This window comes from Haliotis cracherodii, unplaced genomic scaffold, assembly GCF_022045235.1.
Source record: "Haliotis cracherodii isolate W230 unplaced genomic scaffold, xgHalCrac1.p SCAF_5, whole genome shotgun sequence".
NCBI classification, from domain to species: Eukaryota; Metazoa; Mollusca; class Gastropoda; order Lepetellida; family Haliotidae; genus Haliotis; species Haliotis cracherodii.
Genome location: NW_027266308.1, coordinates 1,948,806 through 1,975,000, shown reverse-complemented (window position 1 = coordinate 1,975,000; position 26,195 = coordinate 1,948,806). Strand labels below are relative to the sequence as shown.

General features: G+C 45.0%; 2 protein-coding genes across 2 annotated transcripts; one reads left to right on the top strand and one right to left on the bottom strand.

Moving 5' to 3' along the window:
- The first annotated feature begins 1,213 nt into the window (after window positions 1-1,213).
- LOC139442885 (mitochondrial amidoxime-reducing component 1-like) lies at window positions 1,214-12,324 on the top strand. The gene is made up of 7 exons (XM_071223792.1): window positions 1,214-1,447; window positions 4,283-4,465; window positions 6,364-6,538; window positions 7,413-7,553; window positions 8,549-8,613; window positions 9,197-9,271; window positions 11,835-12,324. Exons 1-7 carry the CDS (start codon window positions 1,218-1,220, stop codon window positions 11,944-11,946), a joined length of 981 nt encoding a protein of 326 aa, XP_071079893.1. The 5' UTR covers window positions 1,214-1,217; the 3' UTR covers window positions 11,947-12,324.
- A 3,125-nt stretch (window positions 12,325-15,449) lies between these two features.
- Window positions 15,450-25,527, bottom strand: LOC139444360 (uncharacterized). The gene is made up of 9 exons (XM_071225310.1): window positions 25,318-25,527; window positions 24,769-24,931; window positions 24,107-24,196; window positions 23,316-23,458; window positions 21,622-21,723; window positions 20,640-20,795; window positions 18,423-18,581; window positions 16,880-17,122; window positions 15,450-15,518 (listed from the first exon to the last, which is right to left on the bottom strand). Exons 1-9 carry the CDS (start codon window positions 25,525-25,527, stop codon window positions 15,450-15,452), a joined length of 1,335 nt encoding a protein of 444 aa, XP_071081411.1.
- Between the last annotated feature and the right edge of the window lie 668 nt (window positions 25,528-26,195).

The following is a 26,195-nucleotide window of genomic DNA, read 5'->3' as shown; positions in this document are numbered from 1 at the left end:
GATCCTGAAAAGCATTGATCGGAGAGTTTTATTTTTAATATTTTGATTTGAGACCATTTGAGAATTGTTATGAACTACGATTTCAATTAATATGACTAATGATCATCGATTTTATTTAGGGGGCGGTCGGGTAGCCCAGTGGTTAAAGCGTTCGCTCGTCACGCCGAAGATCCGGGTTCGAATCCCGACATGGGTAAAATGTGTGAGGCCCATTTCTGGTATCCACCGCCCTGATATTGCTGGAATATTGCTTAAAGCGGCGTAAAACCATACTCACTCACTCACTCACTATTGGAACAAAAGTAGACTAAATATTTCTGTGATGTGATGCCTTACATCAGCAACCCATTCTTGCCGTAAAAGGCGACTATGCTTGTCGTAAGAGGCGACTAACGGGAGCGGGTGGTCAGGCTCGATGCTAATGATGTCAATCACTGGATTGTCTGGTCCAGACTAGATTATACAGACCGCCGTCATACAGCTGGAACATTGCTGAGTGCGGCGTTAAACAACAAACAAACAACATCTGTATATCTGCTATGATTAGAAGGAATGAGTGCGAGAGCAGCTGTTGTATGTCGCAATATACTTCTACCGTGCCGCCTCTATCTAGGGCATCTTGGGATCCTGAAAAGCATTGATCGGAGAGTTTTATTTTTAATATTTTGATTTGAGACCATTTGAGAATTGTTATGAACTACGATTTCAATTAACATGACTAATGATCATCGATTTTATTTAGGGGGCGGTCGGGTAGTCTAGTGGTTAAAGCGTTCGATCGTCACGCCGAAGATCCGGGTTCGAATCCCGACATGGGTAAAATGTGTGAAGCCGTTATATTGCAGGGATATTGCTAAAAGCGGAGTAAAACCAAACTCACTCACTCACGATTTTATTTAGAAACGTGACAGACAGTTCTCGTGTGATTGTTAATGATGCAGTTACACGGTTTTGAATTTCATTTTCATACCAATGTGACTCTAGACTTCATAGCAACGGATCACATTGCATAGCAACACACATAAAATGTGTTCTGATGTCACAGGTCCGATGTATCCTTTACATATCTCTATTCTGATTTCATAAATCACCATAAACAATAATCCTACACAGACACATAGGCTGTGGCATGGGTAACCTACTAACCTACTTCCAAGGGCGAAGTTACACGACTGCAGCATGAGGGCCACGCCAATCAAATAGACCCAACTCCCAACATGGCGGGCGCGGATATGGAACCAGTCGCTGTGTTCTTTACGTTAGCTACAGGTGTCGTGATAAAGTACATATTGTCAGCGATCGTGGGCTCCAGAAAGAGAGAATATGAGTTGGTGGGAGAGGTGGCGAGTTTAACATGCTACCCGATCAAGTCGTGCGGGGGTTTCAACGTCGAGAGCGGAAATTGTACGAATCTAGGTCTCCAAGTTGAAAACGGCGTTATAGACAGGTGAGGAGACAGCGTTATAGATTGTGGAACTGTTTGTGGACACAGCGTCAGATAGTCGAGATTTTGGTTCTAATCAATTTTTATTTGTTTGTTTGTGTGTTGTTTAACGCCGCACTCAGCAATATTCCAGCTATATGATGGCGGTCTGCAAATAACTGATTCTCGACCAGACAATCCAGTGCCTGACATCATGAGCATCGATCTACTCAGTTGGGATGCAATTGACATGCATCAACCAAGTCAGCGAACCTGACCACCCGATACTTTTAGTCGCCTCTTACGACAAGCAGAGTCGCCTTTTACGAGAAAAGATTGCTGAAGACTTATTCTACTCCCGATCGTCACGGGTCCATTTTCAGTAAAATGTCATTTTCAATTAAATAATCAGATTGGTCAGTCTTAATTACATATTTCATTTTCCCCAGACCTTTTATACAGTGACCATATAAAAATAAATAAATATGGTCTTTGTATGAAAAGAAGACCTGACCTTTCTCTGAGTGATGTAAGCGTGTATGTTTGCTGTAGACTTATTGTATGCACCTTAGAGTGCATTTAATAGAAACAGTATGAATGGACATTGTAATATGTAAAAGAATAAAGGAAAAGACATACACCTGTCAGTGTTGGATTTATTTGATGAAGCGTTCGTAAAATTCCTCCGTAATGCCTTGGATATTGACAGACTCGCGATGACCCCAACATGTTTTGGAATGGTGCGATACTTACAACAAAATGTACTGACGTATAACGGAAGCCTTTAGGTGTTAAGGAATGATCCAATCTGGTCTTATATTTCCAGGAAACCAAATGGTCCCACCTCACTCACAGAACAGGTCTTCAGCAACCCAAGCTTGCCGTAAAAGGTGACTATGCTTGTCGTAAAAGGCGACTAACGGGATTGGGTGGTCAGGCTCGCTGCAATTGGGTGGATCGATGCTCTTGATATCAATCACTGGATTGTCTGGTCCAGACTCGATTATTTACAGAGCGCCGTCATATAGCTGGAATATTGCTGAGTGCGGCGTTAAACAACAAACCAATCTATCAATCTATATAAATCACTTTCCTGCCAGTGTTAATCAGCCATGTCCGTGTTTAAGAGCAGGCGAAGAAGTTTGAAGTGTCCTATATTACCTTGACAAACCATTTAAGGTATGAACATAGTTAAATATGTAATACCGGGTCATGTTTGAATTTTAATGTAATAAGACACGATATTACAGAAATGTATAATTTTTTGAATTACAAATTTAGATGATAAACACATGACACATATTTCATAACAAAAACGCATATTTTCTTAAATTTGAACAATTACTAAGATTGCTGCACATTCCATTGATGAAATTAATAATGCTATGGCGTTGATCATTATTAAAAAGGCAGCTTATGACCATGTTTTCCTCATCCCAAACCGGGACCATCTCCGTGGTCAGGTGATAGAGCGTCTGCCCTGAGAGCTGAATCTTGGAGTTCGATCCTCATCCGTGTCGTACCAAAAGATGTTAAAAGATGGTATTTGTTGTTACCCTGTCTGGCGCTCGGCATTTAGGGGATAAACAAAAACTGGTGTCTGAGTGGGGTATTTATGTTAAACTGCGGCATGGTATCTCAGGGGGCTAACACTATAAAATCAGCATCAGTCTGGTCTAGTACAAGCAGCCATACATGGACGTCGCTATATAAGTGCAAGAATCCTGAACGCGACATTAAAACCCATTTCACCCTACCTCATCCCAAACAGACAGCGGACAAATAATCATGCACTATAAACAATAGGGAGTATTTGGATCTGTGTAGCGACCCGTCTGAATTGGCAGGGGAAATAAACAACAAGGGAGCTGTGCCTGGTATTTTGTATGTGTGCATGGCGTAGGGGAAAAAAGGTACTTTTCTCCTAATGGATGTTTCCATGTGCTGTGTTAGTGTAATTACCATCTTCCCGAGGCAAGGGCGTTAACTGGCTATAAAAGTCCAGCTTCCACCCTTGAGCGAACTTAGCTGGAATTTCCGGGCTCGACCGTAGTGCCACCAGTGGCTATTACGAGTTATGTCCCTTCTATGTCCCTCATATTGACCAATCAGATTCCATCTCTCATATCACTTGCATTTGCTTCAAACAAAATAGCCCAGTCAAGACGATCTCATCATTAAGTAATAAAACGGTCTTACTCGCTAAGTGCATCAAATCACCTGAACACTTTGATTAAAAACATGAAAAGATTTGGAAAATATCTGTCGACACACAGTTGGCAATACACATACTTTGCAAATCCTTCAGTCGATCGAAATCTGCACGTTGAAATCCATGTTGTTTACGAACCGGATGTCTAGTTCGTTACGCGATTTTGATTGGACTATGCATAGACTCGTTAGTCCGGCCAAAATGTAACTCCGGAATTCCAGCCTATTTCGGCAAGGGTGGTAACTTATAGTCTGGTAACTCCCTTGCGTTGGGAAGACGTGTAAGTCCATACTACTGACAGAGATGAGCACCAGTGGCATATCAGCGTCACGGCAGTGGTTAGTCTGTCTTACAGACCCTGATACAAATATATATCAAATACAGCCCATGCAAGTCTATAATGTTTGGCAAGTCTAGATTACTGCAGTATCTAAGAGAGTCACTGGGCTCCCTTTTATTATATTTTTATTAAGATACCTGAACAACTGTTTTTTCTGTACGATATGTTCATTTCAGAGACTAGATGTTAGTCTAAGCAGTGGTAGGTGGGTGTACCTGTGTTTCATTTCAGACACTGCGTCTCATTTCAGACACTGCGTCTCATTTCAGACACTGCGTCTCATTTCAGACACTGCGTCTCATTTCAGACACTGGGTGGTCACTGACGGCAGCTACAACATGCTGTCCTCCAGCCAGATGCCCACTCTGGCCCTGGTCAGAACCAAGTGTAGCCATGGACAGCTGATCGTCGACGCTCCGGACATGCCGACTCTCACGTTGCCGGCATCCCCCGTCGTTGACAGGAGCAAAGTTGTGAACGTTGTCAGCAGGTATGTCGGGCTCTCGTTATGTTAGGCTGGTCGTGCAGGGTCGGGACACCGCGTGGGGGCCGGTACGTCAGGCTTGTCTTGCAGGGTCAGACTGACATTTAGTCCCAGAAATAATGTTATCTTATTTAAAAATATGTATCTACAATATAAAAAGAATGAAATCCAAATGAAGCCCAGAACAATCCTTAATTTCAGAGGGCTGAGGCAATCTTGACTTTCCAAATCATTCTAGATTAATTTTTTTTCTCTCTCGGGTCTATGAGACAGACTAGTGCAGGGTCGGTACACCACGTGGGGGTGAGGTACGTTAGGCGGGCTCGGTGCACCACGTGGGACTGGTACGTTAGACTCGTCGCGCAGGGTCGGTGCACCATATGGGTACGCAGCTCTAAGACAGTATATTAGTATCTGATAACGTATGTGAGTTACGATCGTCTTAGCGCTACGATGTGCTAAGACGTACCCTGTGGCGTCGTGGAATGTTCCTCATAATATGAATCACTGGATTGTCTGGTCCCGACTCGAGATATTGATCCTCAGGTCCAGTTGGCTGTGTATATGTATAGAGTACATGATATGTGATGGAAGTTTTCGTGTGAGAAAAATCGTGAAATTTAACCAGTCAAAGATATACTTTAGATACATACTGCTGTGAGAGGTTCTTCAAAATAACACCGAAGGCCCGGGATTTACATAGAAATGACTCGAGCAGCATGTATTCAAGGAAAATAAGACACAACCAAAATAATGTGATGACGTTAGAGGAATCCCTTATTGACAAGGGAAGGCTTAACACTTCTCAGCCGTACCATAGAGTGAGTGAGTAAGGTTTTACGCCGTTGTTAGCAATATCCCAGCAATATCACGGCGGGGGACACCAGAAATGGGGTTCACACATTGTACCCGTGTCGGAAATCGAACCCGGGTCTTCGGCGTGACGAGCGAACGCTTTAACCACTAGGCTACCCGACCGCCCCTTTACCAAAGAAGAGCGAATGACATGGTATGGGGATGATTGACAGTTATTCTCAGGTTGGTTTTAGAATTATATTCTCACAGTTATACATTTTTGTATTCTTCAATGAAGAACAGAATCTTTCCCAATAATTTTTTGTATGGAATATATTTGTTTCTTTCTGTAAGAAATCAATGTAGTTTATGTTCGTTACGCTTCTCGGAGAGCTTGTGTTGGATTTTGAGGGTAGAGTGCAGGAGATAATGCTGATAATATTGTATTGGGGGGCACGGGTGGCCCAGTCGTCTAAGGCGCCGCGATTCGCTGTTGTAGAGTTGCGTCCCTTGGGCACGCCAGAAACCTAAAATTGTGGGTTCGAATCCCGGGTCGCCACGATTATGTTTCTAGATTTGTTAGCACCATACCCGTGCTCGTGGGTTTCACCGAAAAGGTAAACGTCTGAGACCTGCATCACTTCGGGCTTTCCTCCCACATTAAGCTGACACGCCTCGACATAACTTAAATACTGTTAAAAGCGGTGTTAAACCCAACTCACTCACTAATGTTGTGTTAGTATTGTGTATTATATTTCAGTGTTATGCCTGCAATATTACACGAGGGGTTTATCAGTGAGTAGCCCCATCCACCTTTATGAAAAACAAATGTATTATTATTAAAATTATCTGAGAGATGATTTTGATATTTTAGACCCCTTATTGGATTGCTAAAATTGCTGGATCCGCCCTTGAGCTGGGTGCGGCAAACCCAACAGGGTGCAGAACGTAGGCTTTTTCATGGGTGAAATGACGACAGACACAGTATCCTAATATTGTCAAACCTCGGATTCGAACCCCAGACCAGTTAGGAGACGCATCTCTATGGGGCCACCCTTGGTGTTATTTGTCTGTATATGTCCCTTGTGTTACACACCCTATTTTTTCAGCAGCGGCAAGACCCAGCTCGAGGGTCTGGACTGTGGGGATGAACCAGCCAGCTGGTTCAGCAAGTACCTGGGCCGGGAGGGGGTCAGGCTGCTCCACTCGGCCCCCGGGCTTCAGAAGAGGGACATCACACAGGAGAAGAAGGCCTGGGGGAGTCCGGCTATTGCTGGCGACCAGGTGGGTGGTGGATAACGGGTGACTGGGTGATGTCAGGTGGGCGGTGGATAACAGGTGACTGGATGATGTCAGGTGGGTGGTGGATAAGAAATGACTGGGTAATGTCAGTTGGGGATAACAGGTGACTGGGTGATGTCAGGTGGGTGGTGGATAAGAGATGACTGGGTAATGTCAGGTGGGTGGTGGATGAGAGATGACTGGGTAATGTTAGGTGGGGATAACAGGTGACTGGGTAATGTCAGGTGGGTGGTGGATGAGAGATGACTGGGTAATGTCAGGTGTGGATAACTGGTGACTGGGTAATGTCAGGTGGGTGGTGGATAAGAGATGACTGGGTAATGTCAGGTGGGTGGTGGATAAGAGATGACTGGGCAATTTCGGGTGGGGATAACAGGTGACTGGGTGATTACAGGTGGGGATAACAGGCGACTGGGTGATGACAGGTGGGTGGCGGATAACAGGTGACTGGGTGATGTTAGATGGCTGATAACAGGTAACTGGGTGATGTCAGGTGGGGATACCAGGTGACTGGGTGATGTTAGATGGCGGATAACAGGTGACTGGGTGATGTCAGGTGGGGATACCAGGTGACTCGGGGATGTTAGATGGCGGATAACAGGTAACTGGGTGATGTCAGGTGGGGATACCAGGTGACTCGGTGATGTTAGATGGCGGATAACAGGTAACTGGGTGATGTCAGGTGGGGATACCAGGTGACTCGGTGATGTTAGATGGCGGATAACAGGTAACTGGGTGATGTCAGGTGGGTGTTAGATAACACGTTGGTGGCTAATGACACACGACAAGGTGATGTCAGATCAGTGGTTGATTGTCTGTCAGGCTACCCTGTAACAATCGAGTTCCATGTTGTCAGGCCGCGTACAGCGACTTCTGTGCCTACCTGTTGATGTCGGAGACGTCCCAGGCGGCGGTCAACGAGCAGCTGCAGGAGCCTCTCTCCCTGCAGAGCTTCAGACCGACCATAGTGGTCAAGGGAAGCCGACCATACGACGAGGTAAGCTCAGTATCTCAGTGTGTCGTTTCTATCCCTGGATTTTGTAGTGGGGTGAACACATGGAAACCACGAATATAGGATGCTTGAGAAACGCAACTCTGTATTGCGTCGCATTTGACGACTGACGTTCGCTCAGCAAGGGCAACAGAAAAAAACCCTTCTTCTTCTTCACAGTCACAGGAAGTCACTTAGGTTGAAAACGTCCAACCCTAGAAAGAGTTCAATACTTTTAGTACGGACATTTTTGAACGAGTTGAATACTTTTAATGTAGATCGGCGGACATTTTTGAACGATTTGAATACTTTTAATGAACACCGGTAGACATTTAGAATGAGTTGAATACTGTTAATTCTGATCGGCGGACATCTTAGAAAGAGTTGAATACATTTATTAGAGACCGGCGGATATATTAGAACGGGTTGTATACCTTTAATACAGACATGCTTCAGTGTGCTGTGTGATTTAACCGCCATGTCCATTTGTGACCAACTCGTGTTATTCCGGGACAAGCCGAATAGCGACTCGTGACCCTCTCGTGGTCATTTTTGTGACTGGGTTCCGTCTGAGCGCAAACGGGCATAGCTAAAAGAATTGTCAACTCGTTGCGTAATGATTCACGTTTCCCTCTTGTCATATATATTCCAGCTGCTATTTAAAACACAGCTGGACTTACTGCATTTTACAGTATGATTGAACAAATTTAACTGTATCTAGGGTATATTTTTAGATGCAGGACATGTGTAAAATCAAAACATATTTCTGAGCATTCGTGACTAACTCGCGTTAATCCGGGACAAGCCGATCATCTTGCAGGTAACGGAAAGGGGCGAGTGGTGACGAATGATTTCTGGGGGATTCTTTGCGAGTCATACGCGCATTCTGATTGGTTTGTCGTATTTTCGCACATTTCGTTCATCGATCAATAAGGGGACGAACCTTCTTGCAGGTTACGGAAAGAGGCGAGTGGTGACGAATGCGCCATGTCATGTTTCAGGACGAGTGGCAGTCGGTAAAGATCGGGGACAAGGCCGTGCTCCGGACGCTGTATTGTACCCCGAGGTGTGTGGAAGTGAGCGAACCAAAAACAAACTCAGCCTGTTCAACGAACATGATTTTAAAGCCGCTTTCAACAGTATTTCACTAAAATCAATGGTTGGAAACTTAATGGGGGACGTTTGTGGCTTTGTGAAACCCAAGATCACAGGTTCGATGACAGAGAGGATAAAACCCCGGAACGAATGTGGCCCAGTCGTCTAAGGCACCGCGATTCCATGTGCAGACTTGCGTCCCTTGGCCACGCCAGAAACCTATGATTGTGGGTTCGAATCCCGGTTCGCCCCGATTATGTTTCTAGGTTAGTCAGCACCATACCCGTGCTCGTGGGTTTCACCGAAGTGGTAAACGTCTGAGACCTGTATCACTTCGGGCTTTCCTCCCACATTAAGCTGACACGCCGTGATATGACTGGAATACTGTTAAAAGCAGCGTGAAACCCAACTCACTCACTCACTCACTCACTATACCTAGTTCTGTGTTTTCTGGTATTAGATTATGAGTAAAATGATCTAAGTGATGGTTTCAGTGTTGTGCGACCCTATCTATTTCAAGGTATACCATGCATCTCACTTTTGACATGTTTCAGATGTATAAAAGTTAACATTGATTTCAAAACCGGCCAACGGATAAAGGAAAATAAGCCACTGGACTCTCTGAGGACGTAAGTTTTCACCACTGTAAATAGATGATATCATTTCCATCAGTTTACTAGGCTTACGATTTGGCCACACTCACTGTATCCTTTGTATCTGTCCCCCGAGCCTACAATACTGGCATAGTTAACTGGCATTCATGAAGTATGTCTTAAAAATAAAGTATACGAAAAAGTAAGAAATGCATATTTTTATATTTGTTTCACACTTTAGATTAAATAAATCAGATAGTCTATTGTGATAAAATTGTTTACTTTACAGATGTAGTGTTGGGTAAATACTTTCTAAATTTTTCTTTATTTATTTAGGTTGTTGGTCATGAGATATATTAGAATTGCATTCCTCCATGGCGGCCATGTTGGATTTGGCAACCATATTGAATTTGTTTTGGTGACCCCATATATGAAAATATTTGGAATGTCATTATCTACAACTGTGCCAAGTATCGTGCTTTTATCACAAAGTGAACAATTGACCCTACAACTGTCATGAAACGGCTGGACCTGCACATGGACACGCCTTGACCTCCCATTGGCGGGAGATCGCACCAGCAAGTTTGGTCATATCGTGATAGCTTCAGATACCGTTTGAAAGCACCCGATGCCTGCATGTAATGATACAGTTTCCGACATGGCTCCATGGTGACTATTTCCTGTCCAATCACTGGCCGAGCGAAGACGTGTGCCAACTGCAACCATCGAACGTGTGGAGACTTCACTTCTTTCTTTACCATGTGCCAACTGCAACCATCGAACGTGTGGAGACTTCACTGCCCCCTTGAACACGTTCCCATTAAGCAGAGCCTTGCCTTCAGACATCAACGAATATGAAACTATGCTGTTAAAGTTCAGAAAACAACAGAACAAAATGACGAAAATCAGCTCATGACTGCAGTCGGTTTTAATAGTGGCCAATAGTCTTCATGTTCCACAGTACACACCTTGGGATTCCTGGGCCTAAGTACCTAGAGGTTGTCGTACAGTCGACTTCAGTGGAGATCAGGGGCCACTTGCACAAAACGATCTTAGCGCTAAGACTATTGTAAGCCTATGTTAAAGTATGGGAGTTAAGATCATCTTAGCGCTAAGATCGCTTTGTGCAAGTGGGCCCAGGTCAGGCTGTGTACAGGTACAAACCCCAGTTCCTAGAGGTTGTCGTACAGTCGACTGCAATGGAGGTCATGAGGTCAGGTTGTGTACAGGGACAGCTTCAGTTCCTAGAGGTTGTCGTACAGTCGACTACAGTGCACATCAGGAGGTCAGGCTGTGTACAGGGACAGACTCAGATCCTAGAGGTTGTCGTACAGTCATCTGCAATGGAGGTCATGAGGTCAGGTTGTGTACAGGGACAGCTTCAGTTCCTAGAGGTTGTCGTACAGTCGACTACAGTGCACATCAGGAGGTCAGGCTGTGTACAGGGACAGACTCGGATCCTAGAGGTTGTCGTACAGTCGACTGCAATGGAGGTCATGAGGTCAGGCTGTGTACAGGGACAGCTTCAGTTCCTAGAGGTTGTCGTACAGTCGACTACAGTGCACATCAGGAGGTCAGGCTGTGTACAGGGACAGCCTCAGTTCCTAGAGGTTGTCGTACAGTCGACTGCAATGGAGGTCATGAGGTCAGGCTGTGTACAGGGACAGCTTCAGTTCCTAGAGGTTGTCGTACAGTCGACTACAGCGCACATCAGGAGGTCAGGCTGTGTACAGGGACAGCCTCAGTTCCTAGAGGTTGACGTACAGTCGACTGCAATGGAGGTCATGAGGTCAGGCTGTGTACAGGGACAGCTTCAGTTCCTAGAGGTTGTCGTATAGTCGACTACAGTGCACATCAGGAGGTCAGGCTGTGAACAGGAACACCCCCAGTTCCTAGAGGTTGTCGTACAGTCGACTACAGCGGACATCAGGGGGTCAGGCTGTGTACAGGGACAGACTCAGATCCTAGAGGTTGTCGTACAGTCGACTACAGTGCACATCGGGAGGTCAGACTGTGTACAGGGACAGACTCAGATCCTAGAGGTTGTCGTACAGTCGACTACAGCGGACATCAGGAGGTCAGGCTGTGTACAGGGACAGACTCAGATCCTAGAGGTTGTCGTACAGTCGGCTACAGCGGACATCAGGGGGTCAGGCTGTGTACAGGGACAGACTCAGATCCTAGAGGTTGTCGTACAGTCAACTACAGTGCACATCAGGAGGTCAGGCTGTGTACAGGGACAGCCTCAGTTCCTAGAGGTTGTCGTACAGTCAACTACAGTGCACATCAGGAGGTCAGGCTGTGTACAGGGACAGCCTCAGTTCCTAGAGGTTGTCGTACAGTCAACTACAGTGCACATCAGGAGGTCAGGCTGTGTACAGGAACAGCTTCGGTTCCTAGAGGTTGTCGTACAGTCGACTACAGTCGTTGTTAGGTCAGGCTCTTTAACTGGCTTAGTATCCATCATCACACCCTGACGACGTGCGATGTTAATGTTTCTCTCACAAACTGATTTGCATTGTCCATCCTCCATTATCAAGACTGATATAAGATTGTGATGTAAAACAACAAACAAACGTCATAACCTTCTGTGTTGCAGGATCCGATGTGTTCCACGGTTCGGGAAGTCCCCCATTCTTGGGATCAGCTCGGCGCTCGACCAGGGCGGGAGGGTCCGAGTAGGCGACCCGGTCTACGCCATGAGGGCGTAAAAATGTGGAATGGACATTATCCGGATGACGCACGAACAGAGTCCGTTCCTGGCTTTCCCTTTATTGTGGGGTGCTGAGAATATATTCTGGATACATATTGTGCTTTTTCCTACGGAATGTTTCATAGTCTGTGCCCTGAAATTGAAAAGAATTGTAAACTTTTAGTTCGAGTATAAGTTTTATGGACGCCTGGCGCTTATTTTCAACATGAGAGAATTACGAATACTAACGATAAAAGTTACGAGATAATCCAAAGGTCCAGTTTCCACCCTTGCCGAACTGGACTGGAATCATGGAGTTATAGTTTGGCTGGACTAACGAGTCTTTACATGGTCCAATCAAAATCCCGTAACGATATCGACACCCGTTTCAACAACAGGGCAAAAAAATCGTGTTTTTAATCAAGAGGCTCAGGTGATATGATGCACTTCGCGAGGTAAGACCTGTTTTATTACAATAAAGATCTTCACTATTGATAAGATCGTCTTGACTGGGCGCCGCCATTTCGTTTTAAGCAAATGCAAGTGATACGAGAGGTGGAATCTGATTGGTCAATATGGGGCACATTGAAGGGACATAACTCGTAGTGGCGCTTCAAACGAGCTTGGAAATTCCAGCTCAGTTGGGCAAGGATGGAAACTGGACTTTTAATGCAATTACTCCCTTGCCCCGGGAAGATTGTATCACATCGATTCCGAGAATTACAAGAATGCAGAATGACGGGTCACCCTGTCTGTAGTGCCCCCGTATTCGGATCCTGCTTGTTAAATATTGTCCAGCCAGGCTTTTGCTTGGCGTTACCTAAGATATGGCCCTCTTCCGTACAAATATCCTTTTTACGTGTTTTCATGGTATAAATTGTCGTTTACTGCTGTGGGACGCACCGTTGAATATGGAATATACAAATTCGTCAGGTTGAAATATGTTGAAGTATGCTCTACTTCAGTGATTGGAAACCTTTAAGTAAGGGAGGGTTGTCTGCCAGTTGTTTGTTGTTTCACGCCGCACTCGGCAATATTCCAGTTTTATGGCGGTGGTCTGTAAATAATCGAATCTGGACCAGACAATCAAGTGATCGACATGAGCATCGATCCGCACAAATGGGATACGATGACATGCATCAACCAAGTCAGCGAGTCTGACCCCCCGATCACGTTAGTCGCCTCTTACGACAAGCAGTCTCCTTTTACGGCAGTCTGCCTGTGTGACCTCGTGTACACGTGTGTGTCCGTTAACTTTCGTCTTCTCCAAACCAGCTGAAGGAATGTACCTGAAACTGATGTGTTCATGGCCTTTTTTTTAAAATAAAAAAACAATGATTCAAGCCTCAAATAATCGTAATCTTTTTCTTAGAACCCATTAGGCACCGGGGCCGCTTGCACATAGCCCCTTAACCTAACAAAAGGGAATATGGAAGGTGATAGTTACTTCTCCCTCAGCCCTACACTAAGGGCACCGACTGCTTTCCCAAAGCCCCCTTTGACTGAGACCATCGTAAATATAGATGAAAACCAGAATGACTCACCCTAAGTATTTTTAATAAGCTCGTCCAACTCGTGAACTGTTGGTACCACTGTGTTATCTCTGAGCAGGGGGGGGGGGGGGGGGGGGGGGGGGGGGGGGGGGTGGGGTGGGTGGGAGGGGCTGTGTGTGTTATTTTGTGCGATGGGTAAATGTGGGGCGGTGTTCTTGAGATATGTCATGGACCCGGTTGTATCAAACTACAGTGATGCAGTAAAGTGTCATTAAGTCTTCATCAACTAATGTATCATTAGATCCAGTTGTACTAACGTTTTAATGACGTTGTGCTGTCATTAACTTAAGACGCATTGGTATTCAGCTATTATTATTACAAGATTGAGAGAAGGTATATATATTCACTTAGTGTAAGTGTGTACATGTTTGTTACGACTGTCGGCTTTTCAACCGTAAATATACTATTTATAACATAAGTCGCGAAGTCAGATGCAGAGTTTGGAATATGGGGGCGGGGGATTTGTTCGGGGAGGAATAAAAAACACCCACAAGCCACGACAGATTAACTATAGTAGTATGAAAACATGTGTTCTTTAAGTTCTTTTGTGTATAATTTGTCACTGTCGAAACAATGAACTTCACCTTCAACGTTGGATTTACACAATTTACAAAGATGACAATCCACATAAAGTTTAATCATTACGATACAAAACTTATGGGGGTTGTCTTGTTTGTAATTTGTATGGCTCTTTCTATTGAAGTTGTGTACATAGCTTGTTTGTTCTCTGGTTTTCTTTGGTCGGCCTGAAGGTGAAACCCATGAGCACTGGCATGGTGCAGACAAACCCAAGGATCATAATCAGGCCGAATATGGGATTCGAACCCACGGGAATCGAATTCTGTAACCCCTAAGGGGAACAACCCAGCACAGAACACTGCGATTCCTTAGACGACTGGGCCACCCCTTCGGATGATGTATTTCCGAGATCAACTTTGTGAATATTCTATTGTTTGTTGTTTAACGCCGCACTCTACAAAGATCCAGCTATATGAGAGCGGTCTGTAAACAATCGAGTCCAGTGACTGCCATAAGCAATTGGGATACGATGAGGTGCATCAACTAAGTCGGCGAGTCTGAACATACGATCCTGTTCCTCTTACAAGCATGGAATGCTGAAGACCCAATTCCAATCAGAATCTTCACTGGGGTATCCTGTAGTCAAAAGAGCGAGTGAGGCTTTACGCCGCTTTTAGCAATATTCCAGCAATATCACGGCGGGGGACACCAGAAATGGGCTTCAAACAGTGTTCCCTTGTCGGGAATCGAACCCGGGTCTTCGGCGTGACGAGCGAAAGCTTTAACCACGAGGCTACCCGACCGCCCCTGTAGTCAAAAGAATTATATACACTGGAACTCTATGAAAACGCATATTCGTTTTTTCCGTGATATCTGGCAAAATGGCCACAAAAATCAAATTATGGAATTTAGGAATGAAATCAACAATGTCAACGTACGGGTTCGAATCTTATTCGATCTGTTTGGAGATTGACTTCAGCACTAAAACATCTTTTCTGATTTCGAGTTAAAGGTGATGCGTTTTCAGTGTGTTTTAGTATATCTTCAAACGTTCAACCGTCCTCTTTGTCAACGTGAATATTTATGTAACGTTATTCGGGACTAAATTGGATTTTATGAAAAAAATACTCAACAAGTGTAGTTTGATTCATGCGCAATTATGTACAAATGCTTTTAATTTGCACGAAACTGTACAAATGGTCCTAACTCTCAAATTGTTTTTTTCATGTTTCTTGGTATACTTTTTCGTCGTTGTTCCGTCTGGTTTTTTTTGCTTGTTTCTTTTGTTTATGTCAAGGTAAGTGTGCTCACTGCATGCACTAAACGTGCGTCACCGGAATGTCGCATCCCGACGTGGAATAAATAATTGGAATGTATGTACAATTGAATACATAGCACTAGTCTTGCATGGTCTCCGCAGCTGAGTCCAACATCCGTCGTCGTGTCCACGTCACTGGCAAATCAGGGGGTTAGAGGAGATGCATCCGTAGTCCGATTTCGCGTGCTTGTTCTTTGCAGCCTGGAAAAAACCGAAATTGTATTAAAGCAAAAATATTGTTTTTTGTTTTTTTTCTAAAAAGGTAAACGCAAACCTCCCTTTTTCTAGAAGGTGAGTATGGTTTTACGCCGCTTTTGGCAATATTCCAGCAATACCACGGCAGGGGACACCAGAAATGGGCTTCACACTTTGTACCCATGTGGGGAATCGAACCCGGGTCTTCAGCATGAAGACGCTTTAACCACTAGGCTACGCTACCGCACCTTTCCTTGAAGGTAAAACGTGTGGGCTAAGATAGAAAATCTAAATATTTTTTATCTGTAAAATTATGCATTTAGTCAAATTCTTGTTTGATTGGACCTTGCATTCTTTGCATTAGTAATATTAATATAGTAATATTATGTGAGGTTATTTTCATTCTCCATCAGATGCACGGTTTAGAATTGAATTTACAAATGTGGCTAACTTTCATCCCCACTAGGTATAGTACAGGCGTTAAACTACGTGGTTAGAATATTGTAATATCGTTAAATCTGAAGCCATATAGCCCATATTATTCAGTTATCAATACATTAATACTCACTTTTACCTGTGAAAGTCATACCATTTTACCGATGCTAACGTAATAATGAACTCTTTCTAAGTCAGACTCGGTATTGTCAAAACAGGTAATATTCAAAACAATACTTTTAGCTCCTAAATCACAGGCATGTAAGCTAATATCAAAAGTACGTGTGTAAACATTGAAACCTTTGCTTACTGGCTCAAGAATATTTTGTTTTTGCTCACCAAACCACTTATACTATACTACTCAAAAGAAGTTAAGGATCACCCGATTCTTTCATATTGGTAAAGTTAATCTGTAATGGCATGAGAGATTAACTATAGTAATATGAAAGAATCAGGTGATCCTTAACTTCTTTTGAGTATTATATTAAGTGATCAATTAAAAACCAAACTGTTTTGCAATTGTACTTTTACTTTCGTTTTCACCATTGACATTGAAGAAAAAAAACAACCTTCATGTCGGATAATGAATAGGAGACTGAACCAGGCAGTCTAGCGGTTTATTAATATTGTGTCGCTTCTATTATCTTGGACTCAGACACGAGTATGCATGCACCTGAAACACTGAGCGACCCGTGAAGATCCGGGTTAGAATAGGTCTTCAGCAACCAATGCTTGTAAGAGGCGGCTGACGGGATCGGCGGTCAGACTTGGTTGATGCATGTCATTGTATCCCAATTACGTGGATTGATGCTCATGTCACTCACTCGATTGTCTGGTCCAGATTTATTTACAGACCGCCCTCATATAGCTGTAGTATTGCTGAGTGTGGCGTTAAACAACGATAAAGCATTGAGCGTTCAGATTTAGCTCACCTTGTGGTTCCCTGTTGGAGCCTTGTTCAGCAGCTTCTCAAGATGCCGGACACACGGAATGAGGTCATGTTCCGAATACTTGCTGTAAAACGAGAGGTTCGGGGTCCACACCATTCCCATCAGGGACCGGAAGATGCGCCTAGAGAGATAGAGGGCGCCAGCAGCCACCATGGACGGCACGAACCTGACAGTATCGGCACTGACCAGGGACAGGTCCAGAAGGTACTTGCAGAGATGGGAAACCTGGCGGAGAAGGCAATGACAGTTCAGGAATCTTGTTTTTTATTTTTCATATTTAGTTTTGATTAATGTTTTAAATTCCAGCTATATGTAGGTCAACACCCAACTGGCCCAAAATCCAGCCATTGGTGAAATGCATAAAAGAAGTCAGTGAAGTTCACCACACGAGCAAAGTGGCTTGAACCCTGTTTATCTGAGCTTTTGGGTCAATTGACACTGGACTTGTGTTTTGTTTGTTGTTAAACGGACCCGTGAAGATGCGGGGTAGAATATGTCTTCAGCAACCCATGCTTACCGCAAAAGGCGACTATGCTTGTCGTAACAGGTGAGGTAAAATGGGGTTTAACGTCGCGTCCAAGATTACTGCACTTATATAGCGACGTGCATGTACGTGTGTGTGTTTGTGTGGCTGCTTGTACTAGTCCGGACTGATGCCGATTTATAGTGCTAGGTCACTGAGATACCATGCCGCAGTTTAACATGAATACCCCACTCAGACACAGTATACTGACTCCGAGCCGACCAGTCCTTGTTGTAGCCCCTTAATGCTGAGCGCCAGACAGGGTAACAACAAGTACCATCTTTTAACGTCTTTTAACGTCTCTCCGGACGGACGCTCTACCACTAGACCACGGAGGCGGTCCTTGTAACAGGCGACTAACGGGATCGGGTGGTCAGGCTCGCTGACTTGGTTGATGCATGTCATCGTATCCCAATTTCGTAGATCGATGCTCATGATGTTAATCACTGGATTGTCTGGTCCAGACTGGATTATTTACAGACCGCCGTCATATAGCTGAAATATTTCTGAGTGTGCTGTGAAACAAACATAGTTGTGCAACAGCATGGGTTGCTGAAAACCAGTTCTAACCCGGATCTTCACGGGGGAAACTATGGAGAAACGGAAGGGTTATTTTGACACGTGGAAGAAGTCGTAGTTTGTAGTTTGTTACGTTAACCGTACTAATAAAAGCTAAATCGTGTCCATTCTGAGCAGAGCCCTTTGTACAATTTCGACTCATAAGCAGGTGTTTATGAATCACTATCAATGATGATACCAGTGTATCCTGCCGGTGATACCCGTCACAAACACATGCAAAGGCAAGTTAAGTGCTCACCTGGACAAACGTGATCCACATCGAAATTGGGACGATCAGATAAAGAAGGATTTAAGGTACTTATCAACTTAGTGTCTCTCGCATAATGCAATTTGATTGGCCATCTTTTTTTAGCGTCGTGTCAAACGAATGGGCCTAGTGTATTTATTATACAATGGCGAAATAGTGACTGGAATCGAGAAAACCTTTGAATCGCTTTCTTCAGCCTGCAGGAATCGGTCCAGGAAGACAATCGGTCCAGGAATATTGAGGTCGAACTTGAGCGTCTTGAGGATCATGATCTCCATGGTGATGACCTCATCCTCGGTGTAGGTGTTGTCAGTCAGGTGACACAGGGTGGCGATCTCAAACAGACAAACATTGTCAACATGGTTTTAAATGTGTAGGTGAGGTGAAATGGGGTTTAAGGTCGCGTCCAAGATTATTGCACTTATTTAGCGACGTACATGCACGTGTGTGTGGCTGCTTGTACTAGTCTGGACTGATGCCGATTTTACAGTGCTAGCACACTGAGATACCATGCCGCAGTCTTACATGAATAGCCCACAGAATACTGACTCCGAGTTGACCAATCGTGACCAATCGATGTCACTGGGCCAGGAAATCAAGGGGTTGACATCATGAGCAACAGCCAAAGGGGTATGACGACATGCACTGGACCAGGTCACATGACTCAACTGGCAGATTACAGATTGATGTGATGAGGATCGATACAATTTGATAATGTAGCTCACCTGAATATGTACTCACTTTTCAAAAGTCAACAAGACACTTTACAAAAATGGTGCATTTTGAAATTCAAATACTTCGGGCTCAATGCTAGCACCTACATCTAATGTGAAGGAAGTACGTCATCACAAGAAATTCCTCAGTCTCAGTGAGTGAGTGAGTTTGGTTTTACGCCGCTTTTATCAATATTCCAGCAACATCATGGCGTGGGGACACCAGAAATGGGCTTCACACATTGTACCCATGTCGGGATTCGAACCCCGGTCTTCGGCGTGACGAGCGAACGCTTTAACCACTAGGCTACCCGACCACACCTCAGTCTCAATGACACGGAAGACGTTCACAGACAAATATTTTGAGATAATTTAAGAGCACGATCAAAACAATGTTAAAAGTTATATATTGCAAAAAAACAATCCGGTAAATATGAGTTGAACCCACAACCAAACTAACAAACATTTTGTACAAAGCGCTCCGGCACTAAGTCAGCTGCATGTTATCAACATCTTCAATTGTCAACGATAACTCACGAAAACGTTGCTGTCAGCATTGCTATTCAAATAATTTCTGCGAACAATGTTTCTAAATCTGCAGGAATGACTGTTCTATTGTAGAACATTGTTTCAATACTTTCAACATTTCAATTCAAGGCTATAGACCTTCTGAGCAGAATAATGTCCCTAATACCCTAGATTCCAACTGTTTTACAAATAAAACCCAATAAAAATCTTGATTTGAACAAAGTTCAGCTTCCTTTGTCTGCTAATAACGATGAGTACAGAGCCCAAAATGCATTTTAAGAGAATTTCAGACCACTTTTTGATCCGAAATTATTTGTTTGTTGTTTAACGCCGCACACAGCAATATTTCAGCTATATGACGGCTGTCTGTAAATAATTGAGTCTGTATAGTCGCCTTTTCAGTGAGTGAGTGAGTATGGTTTTCGCCGCTTTTAGCAATATTCCAGCAATATCACGGCGGGGGACACCAGAAACGGGCTTCACAAATGGTACCCATGTCGGGAATCGAACACGGGTCTTCGACGTGACGTGCGAACGCTGTAACCAGTAGACTACCCGACCTTTACAGCATGCTGAAGACCTGTTTCTGCCCTGGATCTTCACAGATATGACTGAACAGTGGCCATGCATAGCTTTTTCAGTAGATCCCATGGTGGCCACATTGAATCGGATTCAATAGTCATGAAGTAATTTACTTATCTTCATTGTTATGAACAATAATATAAAGTTTCAGTTTATTTGGTAAATTGGTATCTGAGATGTTTATAGTGCGAGGAAATGCATTATAAGAGCATGGTAAAGACTTTACACATCGAGAAAAATGGAACTACATATACCAACTTTAATAACACCTTCAACAAAACTTACCGAGTGATTAAATATTAATTTTTTGTTCAGCATCGTGACATGAGATTTGGATTCGAACCTCTTGAAAAAACAAGGTGCTATCATTGGTGAGAACAAGCAAGTGAGGTTTCAGCTTCATTGGCCCTGTGGTTTCTGAGAAGAAATCTGAGACGGACAACGCACGTCAGGACAAAATGACCACGACATACGCTCCATTGACTTTCAGTCAGGTGAGCTAATACATTAATGGGCATTGTTACTTTTTCGTTTGGTAATAATCGTTTCCTATCTGTGAATGGAAGTTACCTCTGGCGGAAATCTCTCCACGAACTTGGCAGCTATCAGGACACAGGTGATGCCTAGAAGCTGGACCTCGTGTATGGCGGGCGCTTTGTGGCAGATGTAGCGGTCGATGAGGGCCACTGTCAGGTGCAGCGTGTCGTCATTGAGGCGTTCATGGCACTAGAGGAGTTGGAATTGCTTCAGCGACTGACTTAGGTTTTACGTAATTTTGTTGTTGTTGTTTAACGCCGCCCTCGGCAATATTCCAGCTATATGACGGCGGTCTGTAATTAATCAAGTCCGGACCAGACAACCCAGTGATTGACATCATGAGCATCGATCCAGGGAATTGGGATACGATGACATGCATCAACCTAGTCAGTGAGCCTGACCACCTGATCCCGATAGTCTGCTTTTACGGCAAAAATGGGTTGAAGACGTATTCAACCTCGGATCTAAACGGCTCCAATTTTTGGAGATGCTCCGGACAGTATTGTAAAACAATCCTTTGGCCCAGTTCTTTTAAACCCTCCCCAACATCAATGACTTGAAACTTCCAGAGCTTGTTTGTATCTCGGGGTTGCCTAATGAGTGAGTGAGTGAGTATGGTTTTACGCCGCTTTTAGCAATATTCCAGCAATACGGCGGGGGGGGGGGGGGAACACCCAAAATCGGCTTCACACATTGTACCCATGTCGGGAATCGAACCCGGATCTTCAGCGTGACGAGCGAACGCTTTAACCACTAGGCTACCCGACCGCCCGGGTTGCCTAATGAGTAGGTTGGGTTTAACGCCACTCTAAACAATATTCCAGTTATATCACGGCGTGTCTGCAAAATGGGAGAGGAAAGCCCGAAGTGATGCAGGCCTTAGACGTTTACCACTTTGGTGAAATCCCCAAGGACGGAGAGGCTGCTGATACACCTAGAAACATAATAGGCGAACCGGGATTCGAAACCCACATAATAGGTGTGTGCATTACCCGGATCCGAGGACGGACATTACCTGGACCTGCATGAGCCAGTCCACCAGGACAGCTCGCATGCTGGACGTCACTGCCTGATCCTCCAAGAAGTCCTCCGGGAAGGACCATCGAGTCTCCACCGCCTGCACAGACAGACCAACATAACCGTAACACAGGTAAACTTCACACTATACAGGATACTAACATTTAGATTTGGATTTAGTCACGTGGTTCACCGTTTGTCATCAACTCTGTCATGAATCATAACCTAAAGTGATCAATCGCAAACACCTTTTGAAGTCATGCTTTGATCTCCGACATGACCAAGGACAACTGGAGTCCTTGCTTTGTTCCTTGACGCCAACAGTAGTCAGGGTAACAACAAATACCATCTTTCAACCAGGACGCGACCAGGAAGCGGTCAAGGATGCGACGAGGATGCAGTCAAGGATGCGACCAGGAAGCAGTCAAGGATGCTACCAGGACGCAGTCAAGGATGCGACCAAGGACGCGACCAGGAGGCAGTCAAGGACGCGACCAGGAGGCAGTCAAGGATGCGACCAGGAGGCAGTCAAGGATGCGACCAGGAGGCAGTCAAGGATGCGACCAGGAGGCAGTCAAGGATGCGACCATGAGGCAGTCAAGGATGCGACCAGGAGGCGACCATGAGGCAGTCAAGGATGCGACCATGAGGCAGTCAAGGATGCGACCATGAGGCAGTCAAGGATGCGACCATGAGGCAGTCAAGGATGCGACCAGGAGGCAGTCAAGGATGCGCCCATGAGGCGACCATGAGGCAGTCAAGGATGCGACCATGAGGCAGTCAAGGATGCGACCATGAGGCAGTCAAGGATGCGACCATGAGGCAGTCAAGGATGCGACCATGAGGCAGTCAAGGATGCGACCATGAGGCAGTCAAGGATGCGACCATGAGGCAGTCAAGGATGCGACCGGGATGCGACCATGAGGCAGTCAAGGATGCGACCAAGGACGCGACCAGGAGGCAGTCAAGGATGCGACCAAGGATGCGACCATGAGGCAGTCAAGGACGCGACCAAGAGGCAGTTAAGGACGCGACCATGAGGCAGTCAAGGACGCGACCAGGAGGCAGTTAAGGACGCGACCATGAGGCAGTCAAGGATGCGACCAGGAGGCGGTCAAGGATGCGACCAGGAGGCGGTCAAGGATGCGACCAGGAGGCAGTCAAGGATGCGACCAAGGATGCAACCAGGTGGCGGTCAAGGATGCGACCAGGATGCGACCAAGGATGCAACAAGGAGGCAGTCAAGGATGCGACCAGGAGGCAGTCAAGGATGCGACCAAGGATGCGACCATGAGGCAGTCAAGGACGCGACCATGAGGCAGTCAAGGACGCAACCATGAGGGCAGTCAAGGACGCGACCATGAGGCAGTCAAGGACGCGACCAGGAGGCAGTCAAGGATGCGACCAGGAGGCAGTCAAGGATGCGACCAGGAGGCGGTCAAGGATGCGACCAGGAGGTAGCCAAGGATGCGACCAGGAGGCGGTCAAGGATGCGACCAAGGATGCGATCAAGGATGCAACCAGGAGGCGGTCAAGGATGCGACCAGGATGCGACCAAGGATGCAACCAGGAGGCGGTCAAAGATGCGACCAGGAGGCAGTCAAGGATGCAACCAGGAGGCGGTCAAAGATGCGACCAGGAGGCAGCCAAGGAAGCGATCAGGAGGCAGTCAAGGATGTAATCGCGACCAACCTGCAGGTAGTCAATAATGTCTTGGGCATAGTCAGGCGTGTAGAACTCCCCCTTGTCGGCGTCTATATCCTTTATGCCGACTGGAACAGTCTTCAGCAGGTGGCGCAGCCGTAGAGCAGGATCATCAAGGTCCATAGGCTCATCTGGGTAGTGCACAAAATACCGTCATTCTATTACGATAAATGCTAGTGATCTGTCTCCTGTGGAGTTTCGCTTGGACGCCAAACTCCAATGACACTGAGGAGCCAGAGAAAATCTTGAGTTAGGGAAAGACAGATAAGATGGCGATTTACTGAACGAAATTGAGTAACTGGCTTCACATGAGACAAGCGCTTTAACCACTTAACCCCATACCCCAAATAAAGTTAAGAAATCAGCGAGTGGGTCCAGGCTATAGTTCTAATAGCATGGAGACGTACACTACTGGTATTTCTTACATTGTCAAATTAATACGAAACGGAGTTTTGAGTGTTAAAAACAGTGAGGGATCTATGTACCAAATCAGTAAGGTGAGCTATGTACCAAAACAGTAAGGTGAGCTACGTACCAAAACAGTAAGGTGAGCTACGTATCAAAACAGTAATGTGAGCTACGTACCAAACAGTAAGGTGAGCTACGTACCAAAACAGTAAGGTGAGCTACGTACCAAACAGTAAGGTGAGCTACGTACCAAACAGTAAGGTGAGCTACGTACCAAAACAGTAAGGTGAGCTACGTACCAAACAGTAAGGTGAGCTACGTACCAAACAGTAAGGTAAGCTACGTACCAAACGGTAAGGTGAGCTACGTACCAAACGGAATAACGCGCTCCGGTCCATTGATGCAGAGTTTCTTCTTGACACTCAGCTTGTGTTTCTTGACTTTCCGACAGCCTTGGTTTCCTAGCAACCAAGAGCGAAGTGACTTGAACCATGTATAAGCATTTGTGATTCGTTTGTTTTTTAACGCCGCAACAGCAATATTCTAGCTATATGACGTAAATAAGTCGAGTGTAGTCCTGACAATCCAGTGATTGATATCATGAGCATTAATATCACAAAGGTCACCAGTACCGAATGCATGTTGCGAGTGTCGACTCAACTCGGACGGCGTTTAGCGTTGTTATGCTTTCAATTAATGTTTTTTTCCGATCCAGATTCTAGAGACCACGGGTATGCGCGTGGAATTGTGTTTGTTGCTTAACGCCGCACTCAGCAATATTTCAGCTATATGACGGCGATCTGAAAAATAATCGAGCCTGGACCAGACAATCCAGTGATTGACATCATGAGCATCGATCCACGCATTTTGGGATATGATGACAAGTCAGCGAGCCTGACCATCCGATCCCGTTAGTCGCCTCTTACGACAAGCATAGTCGCCGTTTATGGCAAGCATGGGTTGTTGAAGACTTATTCTACTCCGGATCTTCACGTGTCGAGTGGAATAGTAATGTTTTTTATGACTGACACACCTGGAGTTGCACGAAATGCCGGCTTTGCCTTGGAAACTTTGGTGTATTCTGCACACAGCACCGTCTGTTTCTTGGTGGTTGCCGTGCTGTGCGAGATGCCATGCGAGATGCTGCTGTTGTTGCTGTGCGAGATGTTGCTGTTGTCGCTGAGCACACGACGCTCCTGTGAACATGTCAATGACATCATTGCTTTAGTTTGTTTTTTCCAATAGTTACATAGATAGATGATGTTTTAAGAATTTTTTCAATTTGACAAATACATGTCTATAGTTGATAGATATATTTAGTGATTAGTCAAAATGCCTCGTTTGTTTTAAACGCCGCACTCAGCAATATTTCAGCTATATGACGACGATCTGTAAATAATCGAGCCTGGACCTGACAATCCAGTAATTGACATCATGAGCATTGATCCACGTTATTGGGATGCCGTATGATGAGATTCGTCCCCTCCACAAAACGTACGCCATCATTTACGATTCCTAAACACGTTGACGTCTCCGGGACGGAATGGATATCAGTAAAAACAAACTTGAAGAGGAAACGAACTTCGGTTACATGTTTCCTGATTGCCGTGGGGACGTGTTGAGCTGAGCAGACCCCCGAGGTAGGGAAGAATATTGTCTTCTTGCGCTTCACGTTGTTCATGGTGTGTTGCTGAAAGTTGAGATTCTCGCCCAAAACGTTTCTTCCGGTCTTGTGTTTAGGCACCGACCGGTGAATATCAAAGTCGAGATTTACTACCCCGAAAGCGGACATTCCTGAGGAGAAAATAATTGTTCATTACTTAAAATATACATCATTTCTGGAAGCTAATACACATAGAATTGTAACCTAAAAAATATTTATTTGTACTTTGATGGTCTTAAAATGATATGGTATCTGCAATGATCAACGTAATTCAACTGTATGGCGAGGGTTTGTTTGTTGTTTAACGCCTCACTCAGCAATGTTCCAGATATATGACGGCGTCTGCAAATAGTCGGTCTGAACCAGACAATCAAGTGATGACATCATGAGCATTGATCCACGCAATCGGGATACGATGACATCCATCAACCAACCAAGCCTGACCACCTGATCCCGTTAGTAGATTCTCACGACAAGCATTGTCGCCTTTTACGGCAAGAATGGGTTGCTGAAGACATATTTTACCCCGGACCTTTACGTATACAGTAAACTACGCTTATAACGAACTGACGGATATAACGAACATACATTTTTGGTCCCAACTATTTACTGTAGTTATGCTGTATATATGCTTAAAACGAACTACGGTTATAACGAACTAAAATTAGAAGTCCACTTGAGTTCGTTATAACCGTAGTTAACTGTAATGTGTGCATGCTGCGCGTGGTCTCTCGCACGCTTTCATCGAATTACTCATATACAGCGATGCACTGAACTACTTCCCGATTGCATATTTT